General features: G+C 34.3%; 1 protein-coding gene across 1 annotated transcript; it reads right to left on the reverse strand.

The window, feature by feature from the left end:
* Window positions 1-447: 447 nt before the first annotated feature.
* Window positions 448-1,169, reverse strand: LOC138869586 (uncharacterized). The gene is made up of 2 exons (XM_070147216.1): window positions 975-1,169; window positions 448-837 (listed from the first exon to the last, which is right to left on the reverse strand). Exons 1-2 carry the CDS (start codon window positions 1,167-1,169, stop codon window positions 448-450), a joined length of 585 nt encoding a protein of 194 aa, XP_070003317.1.
* Between the last annotated feature and the right edge of the window lie 11,140 nt (window positions 1,170-12,309).

Here is a 12,309-nt window from a genome sequence, read left to right on the forward strand (position 1 = left end):
ATCCTTGTTATTTGTTGGTATTTGCTTTATACTTCTAGTTGCTTAGAGATGCTACAACTTTTGTTTGTACATGCGTTTCTTTTTGTGTGTTGTAGGCATGTGTGTGTGTGTGTGTGTGTGTGTGTGTTTAAGGATATGTATTTCACATACTGTAACCTGAAGTTTTTTCTTGCAGAAGTCATTGTGTACTTTTTAAAAATGCAACAAAACCTGTAAGCCTGCGCAACAAAAATGAGTGATTTGTACTTTAGCAGTATATAAAATTGTCCAAGAGCTTATTTTTTTATTCCTATGAAAAAAATCACATTTGAATTATGTCATACAATAAAGAAAGTCTAAATTCAGACCAAGGATTATTGAAGCTTGGAGTATTTTTCAGTGTGTTTCTTGGAATATGGATGAGGTGCTGGAGAAGACAAGCAAGTTGTTCTGTTATGCCCAATTTGTTTACATCGACTGCATTTGGTAAGACTTGAATGGTACTGATGATTCAATCACAGGTATATGCCTCTTCTTTTGTCTTCTTCCTTGTAAAATCTCTACATCGGGAGGTTTTGTGATCTCAGATTGTACATTTTGTGGTATTTCCCATGATTTTTGATCTCCCACGGTATTCACATGTCCTTCATATGTTTTCAACCACGTTTTCCTTGAATACCAATTTGAGCAGTAATCAGATTTCTGCAAATATCTCTTATTAATAGCAGCAATTGCATGTGGACAAGGCAATTCATCAAGTTGGAATTTCAGGCAGTCACAAGTTTTCTTCTTTAAGTCCACAATGAATTCAATTCCTTCACTATTTATTCTAAACAACATTGAGTCAAGGTTGAATACCTAACAAGGAATAAAAAATTAAGACAAATTATATTAGTGTATTTTTGCTCCAAAAAGAAAAAGTATAAAAAATTTTAAATGTATGCAGTAAATCACTGCAACAGATATAAAAATCTGAAGTTAATAAATATACTCACAAATATTTTGCAAGCCAAGTCCATCTTCTTAGTCATCTCTTCTTTTGCCCATATTGATACTCTGTGAAAAGTTTCATTTGCCTTTTTTCTCCGTTCATAAAACCACTCTCCCAGCTTTTCTTGGATGAAATCTAACATTCTTAAAATAGGCATTTCCCTCCCTTTTAGTAAAACGGAATTCATTGGTTCTACCATGTTTGTTGTTAGCATATAACGTCGCCGTGGGAACCACGATCGAGCCCATCTCTCGGGAGGCTGTTCCATTATGTAATTGTATGTTTTCTTGTCAATACTTTTGAGTTGGGACATTAACTAATTAAAAGCTTAACGTTTGTATGACCTTGCAGCACTTTGAAAAAGATTTATTATCGTGGCCTTTGCATGTCTTTGCTTTAAATTTTTCTCAAAGTGATAGAGGCAGATACCATGGTGAGCTTCAGGAAAAACTTTTCTAATACAATTTGCGATCGATTGGTTTCTATCTGACAAGAAAACCAGTTCACGACGGACTTGAATTGCTTTTCTCATTTCCCCGAATAACCAAATGTATGCCTCATTGTTTTCTGAATCTGCTACACCAAAACATAGAGGAAAGATTTGATTGTTTGCATCCTTTGATACAGCAACAAATAGAACACCACGATATTTTGACTTCAAAAACGTTGCATCTACTGCAATAACGGGTCTACAGTAGGACCAACCAGCTACTGATGCCGCAGGAGCGAAGAACAAGTAAGCAATCTGTACATTGAAACACAAAAAAAAACAAATCATAAGGTGTGAAGTTTTTCAAATAGTAACATTTGAAACTTTAGGCTGATGGTTAGTAATGTTTTGCTTACCTATTCTGCGCATCTCTTTTTATGCTTGTGTATGTTCCTGGAATTTTTGCCACCATCATGTATAGGTATGAAGGAAGAATCTGGTAGTTCTCTTCAGGTGTTCCCCTTATGCAAGCAACAACTTTTTGAATAGCACGCCATGCCTTGTGATAACCAATGTCAATTCCAAATTTCTTTTTTATTTCATTTTCTACAAAGGCTGGTGTAACCTCTATCTTTTTGTCTCGAACATGTTCTATAATTTGTTCACTTATAAAATTTGATGTAGCATGCTTCTGATATGATTTTCTTGCATCAACCGAGCATTCATGGATGTTATGATATTTTATCACCCTGAACAGTGTGGAATTTTTTATTCTAGTAGCACGTACATTCCAACCACATTTGTCCACGATGCATTTCAGCTCGTATCTCTTGGAACATGATCTAACAGCAGTGAATTCAACTTTTTGATTTATCTCCAAGCTGCAGAAAAATTTAGTCATGTTTTGTTTGTTCTCAAAGATTGATCCAACTCTTACTTCCTCAGGCAACGCATCGTGCCTAAGTATTTTACATGGTGGAGATTCTTTCACCTTTCTCCTCACTCTTTTTCTTGATTTCTGAGAAGCACAAGAACTTTCAGCAATTTCTTCAATTCTATGTGATGTTATCGGTATAAGCTCCATGTTTACTTCATCTTCATTGTTGTTTATCATTGTAGAAGGTGAAAAAAAGCTTTGTTGGATTGTGTGTTGGTTGTCAATTTGTATTATTAGTTGTCCTTCTTCTTCTTGGTCATCGACAAACTGGTATGAATTTTTGGAGTAGGGGGTAATTGTTGCAGCACTATATATTCTGAAGCAGTTGTAATGTTAGAAGGTTGTTGCCCGTTGTCTACTTCTATTATTGGCACGCGTACTTCATGTTGATAGTCAGCAAAAGGTTCTGAATCTATCACATATGCAAGAGATTGGTTGAATGTTGCTGATTCTGAAGGTTGTATTTTTTCGATGACGAAATGACAATTCTTGTAGGCTGAATCAGTTGTAAGCAAATGTATACACGTACTGAGTTCTTCATCTGAAGTTACAAGCATTCCTTTGCTTGTATTTAGTTTGATATCAAACTATACTTTTAATGCATATCTGGTTGAATCAATATTTACAACTTCACTAATTTTCTTCAGGAAAGTATTGAATGATATATCCTTATTAAGTAGAACAAGTTTTGTATCATGATCCAAGTATTTGAAATCAGGAGTCCAACTCCCATTGAAAGTTATAACAATGCAAATCGAACTCATCCTGTAGATTCATGTTTAGTGGCAAGTATTAGGAAAGTGAACAGAAGAATTTTTTAGGTTGTTTGTGTTGAAGTTTTTACAAATAAACTAAGTCACTTAGGCAACTTCTGCTGAAGTTTTTTTTTTTTAGAAAAAGAAGTATGACATAATTAATGAATCCTGCAAAGAAAACTTCAACTTATAAGTGCTAAAGTTTTTAGAGATAAGCTTAATAACTTCAGCATATTAGTTGAAGTTTTTTTATGATGGTGATTCATCAATGCAGGGGAAAAAAACTTCAGCACCTAGGCCGAAGTTTTTTTGGTGCGATATGATTTTTTAATTTGACCAGTGTAGGAGGAAAACTTCAGCCCTCCTGCTTAAGTTCTTAAGTAATAACTAAAATACTTCAGCACCTAGGCCGAAGTTTTTTTGGTGCAATATGATTTTTAAATTTAGCCAGTGTGGGAGGAAAACTTTAGCCCTCCTGCTTAAGTTTTTAAGTAATAACTAAAAAAGTTCAGCACCAGGCCGAAGTTTTTTTGATGCAATATGATTTTTTAATTTGGCCAGTGTAGGAGGAAAACTTCAGCCCTCCAGCTTAAGTTTTTAAGTAATAACTAAAATACTTTAGCACCTAGGCCGAAGTTTTTTTGGTGCAATATGATTTTTAAATTTAGCCAGTGTGGGAGGAAAACTCCAGCCCTCCTGCTTAAGTTTTTAAGTAATAACTAAAAAACTTCAGCACCTAGGCCGAAGTTTTTTTTGGTGCAATATGATTTTTTAATTTAGCTAGTGTAGGAGGAAAACTTCAGCCCTCCTGCTTAAGTTTTTAAGTAATAACTAAAAAATTTCAGCACCTAGGCCGAAGTTTTTTTGGTGCAATATGAAATTTTAACTTATGTTTTATGGTTTTTTACCCAGTGTACGAGGAAAACTTCAACTTTTAATTATTGACAAAAAAACTTCAGCAACAAAACAATCATATAAAATTTAATATAATCTCTTCTTCATTGTGTTATATGTCAGCTCGTTAACTAAATAACTTCAGCTTAGAATGTTAGAATTCATCGTCAAATAGATTTAGAATTGCAAATGCAGCATATAAGTGAAGTTTGTCAAACAACTTCAATCAATCAATCAGAAAACATATAATTCAAAAACTATTTTGAATACTTACAATGTATTTGAATTTGAATTTGAATTCGGAATTTGAATTTGAATGCGAGACGCGTTCTCAGGAGAGGCGGACTGATGGAGGAGATACGGAGGAGATCTGGAATTTGAATATGGGAATACGGAGGAAAGACGAACTCTTATATGTTTTGGAAGGGGTATAATTGTCATATTATTACGAATTTTTTGTTAGTTGGTTAGGAAATCAATAGTTTTTAAAAACAGGGTATAGATTAAAAGGTGGCATAAAAATAGTGTACGACGGCAAATCTCCCGATTTTTTCTCTGACTTAAACAATGGCTACTTTTCAATAACTATACAAACACTGACTATTTTTTAATAACCACCCTTAAAAATAGCTATGCCAAGCTATTTTGACTAATTAATTTGGTTCCACTAAAAAATCTTAAGAAAATGAATTATGGGATTAGGGAGAAGGTTTTTGTAAATATCAGGGGACTAGGTCCAAAATTCCATTTTGTCTATTCTCTATGATCTTTTTGCCAACATTTTACTCCACTTGTTTTGTCCTTTCAACCACTCATTATTTCCAAAATTCTCATTCAATTCTGTCTCCAACAAAATTTGAGGTTCTAATACGGTCAATGTCAACTCATCCAAGACTTGACCCTAAATATGGCAAATTCGTTACATAAATGTAAAAGCAAAAACGTAGATCTTACGGTGTTATCAGACACACAAATTTTGCGTTGATTGACTTCTAGTGCAATAATCGTGAAACATAGGCCTTTTCATCATAAATATCATTTCATTATTTGTCAATATTAAATTTAAATACATAATAAATATTAAAGTTCAGTATTTAAATTTTAAAATATCAACTTTAATATAAATACTGAAACAATGCATTTCAATTGAAATACAAGTTTAACTTACAAATATTTGTATTTCAAATATTCTTAAGTGAAGCTTCTATTCAATTCAACAGAATCTAAGAAATAAAAAATAAAATTTCATTTTTGAATGAAGTTAGACGATACAACTCTTATTAGTTTAATAATTTACCCAAGAGTTACTTAATGAACCGGTTGATTACAATTACGAAACGAATAAATATTACATATGATAAATCAATTTCTTTTACATATATGTCACTTTATCCAAATACAATTACACAAAGAGATCTCTTCTTAGAGAATTCGGTATTAGGAAGATTATTGCTATCCAATTTTCACAAACACTTTAACTTTGATTTTAGGTTTATTATTTTTTAAACTCAACTCAACATTATTCAAATGCTTTGTTGTGTAAGATCCTCAAATCAACCACGACTATTCTTTGTCGTTCATTTCAGTTTCTTTCCTTGTACTTAAAGGATAGTAATAATAATAATAATAATAATTGAGATATAAATAAACTCAAAAGGGGCAAAAATGTTTAGTTCTCTATTCTCTCTCGGCGCATGTTAAGTACTTCTAACTTGCGCCTCGTCGGAAAATGGGAGGAAGAGGACGACCTAGGAAGAATACTAGCAAATTCACTGATGTCAGTGTTAAGGAACAAGGAACGCAATCAGTAAAATTCAAAGAGAAAGTGAATGAGGAAGACGATCTAGATCTAGAAAGTGACAGTGAACTGAATTGGCCAGATCTGAGCAAGGCTCAGCTGAAATTGGCAACGCCTGAGAAGACAGTAACCAGAGTGACACCAATGATGAGTTCCGGAACAAAAAACACACATGCAGAGAAGATCGGAGCTGAAGAGGCGAGTAAGAGCAAAAATCCAAGCAATGGAACAGTAACTCCAAAGGCAACCATGTAATAGAGTAACAAAGCACAAGGAAATGAGAAGAGTATGCAGGAGAAGCAAACGCAGGGAGCTGGGGGAAGATCATGGGCTGGATTGTTTAGCGAGAATAAACTTGCAGGTAAAGGAACGAATCTATCATATATTCCACCAGTGCTACAAGATGGTGAAATAGTGGTGCAACTGCTGGAAGATGACATAGTGGAGGAACAACAGAAATGGAATAGAGCCTTAATTCTATATGTTGTGGGAAACATCCCAACAATTGGAGCAGTTGAGCGTTTCATAGCTCAACAATGAGGGAAAATCAGGAAGCCAAAGGTATTGTTTCACAGTGACGGTTATTTTATTGTTTTGATGAATAGTAATGAAGAAATGGATGATGTTATAATGAATGGCACATACACATTGAATAATAGCCCAATTATCCTAAGACCATGGAATAAGGTTGTATTGTGGTCCGGGCCTGGCCCGGGACCGGTCCAGGACCACGGGCCAAACAAGCCGGTTCAACCGGGCCTGGGCTCTACTGGTGCAAAAGCCCGTGGTGGGCCAGTTCGACACAAATAGCCCTTGAGCCCGGGAGCGTTAAGCCCGGGACCGGCAGGCGGGCCTGGGCCGGTACAACCGGGCCCAACGGGCCTAACGGGCTCCAACGGCTAATTTTAAAAATAAAAAAAAATAAAAAAGACCAACGGTCAGATTTTTAAAATCTAGCCGCTGGCCTTCAAAATTTATCCGTTGGGCACTTTAAAAAATAGCCTTTTGGCCCTCAAACTTTGCTTTAACCCCAAACTTTTTATAATTACACTTTTTCCCAATTCTCAACTATAAATACCCCTTCATTCTTTCATTTTTACTCACAAATTCATCAATCTCTCTATAATTTTCTTCTATAATTGCTTACTTTATTATTGCAATTTCGTGAAAAATTGTGAAGATGGTGAATTGAAGTATTCAAGTCTTCAACGATATTCAATTTTCAAGAAGTTGTTTGTCAATTCGGTAAACTCGTTCCAACTATTAAGTTTTAATATTATAGTTTTGTTAGTTTTATTTAGTATAATTTTGATTAATATGGCATTTTCTTTGAAAAATATTTTTGGTGGTAAGGGTAATGGAAAATCTAAAATTGATGAATCTAGTAGTCAAGCTACTACTCTTCCCCCGGCTCCCCGATCCCAAACCTGTTACCCGTCCTCCTCTACCTATTATTCTTGATAGTGATAACCCTTATTTTCAATTTTCCGATAGTCAATTTTGCCATGATGTTGCACTGGGTCAACAATTAAATGAAGAAGTTATAAATGCTCTTTATCCTAATGAAACTATCTTTGAAAATGATGAGGAAAATGATGATTTAGATGAAACGCAACCGGATTTAGATGATACACCTACTAGTCCTGTTAATAACCCAACTGATGCCCCGCCTGACCCTCATGTAGTAACCCCTACTTTTAATAGACAACCTTCTAAACGGCCCGAAACATCTCTTGTTTGGCATTTTTTTACTCAACTAAGAGAAAAAATAAGGCTAAGTGTAACACTTGTGGGTCTCAACTAGTTCATAAATTTACTGGAGATCGTAGCGGTACGGGTAGTTTGACTAGACACATATTGAAACACCCTAGAGATAAAGCTAGATTTTTACAAATGAAAGCTGCGCAAGAGGGGACAAGTGTAGATAGTACGGTTAACCCTAGTACAGGTTCAAATCTAGTTCAACCGGGAATTAACACTGTTACCGGTGGCATTTTATATTATGATCCAAATAAAGATCGTGAAGAATTGGCAAAAATGGTTACTGTTATGTGCTTACCCTATAGTTTTCCTTCTAACCCTCATTTTGTGCATTATATTAGAAGAGTTTTTAATCCTACTTATAAAGGATGGCCTCGCGCAACCGTAAAGAGCGATATTTATAAATATAAACATGAATATGAACAATATTTGCGCTATTTATTTACTCATATAGATTGTCGCATTGCTATTACTACTGATATTGGTAGAAGTGGTAATGACTGTGATTATCTAACTGTTACAAGTCATTGGATAGATGAGGAGTGGATAATGCAAAAGCGCATTATTGCTTATAGAATAATTAATTCACGCCACACAGGTAAGTTCATTGCTAACACATTTGTAGATATTTGTAGATATTTTTGCATTAGAGATAAAATTATGTCGGTTTCAATGGATAATGCTTCTAGTAACACTAATGCTATAGGCTTGCTTACAACTACACTAAATCCTGCATTTAGTAATATTTTTCATGTTAGATGTATTTGTCATATTTACCATTTAATCGTCGGTGCTGGTATGAAAGTTTTAAATGTAGAAATTGAAAAGGTTAAAATGGCTCTTAATTGGCTTTTTTATTCAAACCGTAGAAGTAGACTTAGAGACTATTTTAAAAAATGTGATGAATTTGGCCTTAGAGAAAGAAAGGTTCCTAAACCTTGTCCGATTAGATGGAATTACATGTATTAAAGTTTAGTTGTTGGATGTGAATATAGGAACCCAATAAGCGTAACGTATAATGCTCGTGTAGGTGATGGTGATGATGATGATGATGAGCACCTTACAATTCAAGATTGGAGTAATGTTAAAATACTTGTAGACTTTTTAGAACAATTTCATATTGCTACAAATGAATTATCTGACCAATATTATCCTACTATTTCTAACTGTTTAGTTTATATTGCAGCACTTGTAGATTTATTTACTCAATTTTCAGAGGGTGGGGTAATTTATGAAGAAGCTATTAATTCTATGAAAGCTAAGTTTAAAAAATATTTTTTTCCTATCCCCGCTATTTTTGGTGTTGCTGCATTGTTAAATCCTACAATGAAATTAGGAGGTCCTCACTTTTGGTATTCAAAAATTTATAACGCTTATCACTTTCAGCTGAGGAATTTGCTACACTTGGAGATGCAAAAGCCTCAATTAAAATAAATGCTCAAACTATATATCTAATACATACATACATATATATATATATATATATACATATACATATATATAAGGCAATATATATTACATAAGGCAATATATAATTATATATACACATAATACACCCTTATATATACATACTATATATACTATATATATTTATATAGCTATATATAAGCAATTTATACTAGTATATACATATATAGTTTACAAGAAAGTGCCTTAGATAAAACAAAATTAAAAAAATAGCATATATATATATATATATATATATATATATATATACATACACATATATATAAGGCACTATACTATATATATGTATTAGAGATATATATAGTGCCTTATATATATGTGTGTATATATATATATATATATACACACATACATATATATAAGGCAATATATATTACATAAGGCAATATATAATTATATATACACATAATACACCCTTATATGTACATACTATACAAATTATATATACTATATATATTTATATAGCTATATATAAGCAATTTATAATAGTATATACATATATAGTTTACAAGAAAGTGCCTTAGATAAAAACCAGAAGGAGAATTAATCTATATAGTAGGCCACTCATGTAAGGAACAATAGTAGCAACATAGTGAAGAGGGGCAGCAAAGGACCAATAACCAGAAGCCAAAGCAGGAATGGAGAATAGTAAGGAAGCTTGATCCAAAGGTGGATAAGATAGATGGCCAGGGAAGATTCATGGAGCAGATTGAAACAGAAGGAGAATTAGTCCCAAATCAGCAAGAGAATGACAACCAATGGCAGATTGCTAGAGGGAGGTCTGCATAAAAAAAAAAAAATGGGAGCTAAAGGGGGAGATAAAGTCTACATAGGCAATGCATTTAAAGTCATGGTTGACACTTCCCAAAAATAATGCAATTCTCTGAAGAACAGGAGATGAGAAGTAGGAGGAGTAGACAAGGAAATGAAGATAATCCCAAAATAACAAATATATCATGATGAACATTATAACATGGAATGTGAGTGGCATGAATAAGGTGTATAAGCAAAAACTACTAAAAATTTTCAGCAAGGAGAATAATGTAGCAGTAATGGTAGTTTTGGAAAATAGAGTAAAAAAAGTAAGGTTGATGCAATAATAAGGAAAGTATTTGGTGACTGGAAGTGGGTAGCCAACTATGAATCAACACCAGGTGGAAGAATTTGGGTTGTTTGGGATCAGGCAAGGGTGGAGTTTGAAGTCAAACAAGTACATGATCAATACATAGCAGGGCAGATAACTATAAGGCAATGTAACAGTAACTTCTTTTTTGTTGCAGTATATGGCAAACATAATATCCAAGATAGGAAAAATATGTGGAATGATCTCAAAGGGACAATGAATGGAGTAAATTGGCCAAGTGTTCTAATGGGGGATTTCAACAGTATTATGTCCATTGAAGATAGAATACAAGGGAACACAATACAAGATGTGGAAGTGAGAGATTTTAAAAACTTTGTAGGGGAGGCTGGATTGGCTGAAATTAGAACAATTGGAAGATATTACACATGAACAAATAACTATGTACATAGTAGAATTGACAGAATCCTAGTCAATGCAGAATGGATACAAAAGTGGCCTCAAATGGAGGGGATCATTATGCAACCTGAGTTTTCAGATCACTGCCCCTTGATGATAACTATGGTTGAGGATATTGTACAGGGTAAGAGACCTTTCAAGTTTTTTAACTGCCTAGCTAATCATCAGAAGTATGAGAAAATAGTACGTCATTGCTGGAGGAGAAAGCATAGTGGCAACAAGATGCAAAATGTATGGTACAAGGTTAAAGCAATGAAAGGTGAACTAAAGAAGTTAAACACTTAGGAATACAGTAGTGTGGAGGATAAGATAAAAGAAATAAAAAATAAACTGATGCAGCTTCAACAGGATATGCAATCACCAGAGAATGATAGTGCAGTCATAGATGAAGAAAAGAAGACCACAATGGAGCTGGCTAAATGGATGAAAGTAGAGGAAAGCATAATGAGACAGAAGGCTAGAGTCAAATGGCTAAAAGAGGGGGACTCTAACACAGCATACTTTCATGCTTGTGTGAAAAACAGACAGACAAGGAATCATATTGGTAGACTTACAAATAATGGAGGGCACATACTGCAGAACACAAAGGAGGTTGAAGAGGAGATCCTACAGTTTTATAAAGCACTATTAGGTACAACAGCCTCTGCTTTGCCAGTAGTGAATCCAGATGTTATAAAGAATGGGAATATGCTGAGCGGGAATCAACAAATGCAACTAATAAAGCCAGTCATAAAGGAAGAAGTACAGACATCTTTGAAGGGTATAGTGATAGCAGGGCACCAGGATGTGATGGATACAATGCCTATTTTTTCAAGAGGACATGGAGCATAACAGGAGACGAAATTACATCAGCAGTATTGGAATTCCTTGAAAATATAGATTTGTGCAAATTCATAAATTGCACTACTATTACTTTGATTCCTAAAGTGAAGAATCCAACAAATATCAAGGAGTTTAGGTCTATTTCCTGTTGTACAGTGCTATATAAGATAATCTCTAAGATCCTAACAGCAAGATTACGTGAAGTCATGCCAGAATTAATAGACAAATGCCAAACAACTTTTGTTCCAGGAAGAATGATAGCTGATAACATCATCTATCACCAAGGTGAGCTGGTAAAAGGCTATGGAAGGAAAAATATATCACCAAGGTGTATGCTGAAGATTGATATGTAAAAAACATACGACTCTATGGAGTGGATAGACATAGAACAAATGATGAAACTACCGGGATTCCCTAAGAAGTTTGTAAGGTGGATAATGAAATGCATAAGTACTGTGAACTATACAATAATCATCAATGGGCAACCAGCAAAACCTTTTGAGGCAAGGAAGGGGCTTAGACAGGGTGACCCATTATCTCCTGTACTGTTTGTGATGGAAATGGAGTACTTAAGCAGGCTATTGAAAACCTTAAAGAGGAACAAAGAGTTCAAATACCACCCTAAATGTGCTAAAGTCAATTTAGTACACTTAGGTTTTGCTGACGATTTGTTACTTTTTTGCAGGGGAGATATACAATCAGTCAGGGAAATGCATCAACAATTTAAAATCTTTTATGAGGCATCAGGATTAACTGCAAATCCAAACAAGAGCTGCATATACTTTGGAGGAGTAGACCTTGTGAATCAAAGAAGGATTATGGATATGCTGGGATACAACAAGGGAGAGTTACCCTTCAGATACTTGGGGGTACCTTTGAGCACAAAGAAGTTATGAATTATCCAATGTGAGCCTTTGATTGATAGGATGCTGAAC

This window comes from Nicotiana sylvestris, chromosome 5 (assembly GCF_000393655.2).
Source record: "Nicotiana sylvestris chromosome 5, ASM39365v2, whole genome shotgun sequence".
NCBI classification, from domain to species: domain Eukaryota; kingdom Viridiplantae; phylum Streptophyta; class Magnoliopsida; order Solanales; family Solanaceae; genus Nicotiana; species Nicotiana sylvestris.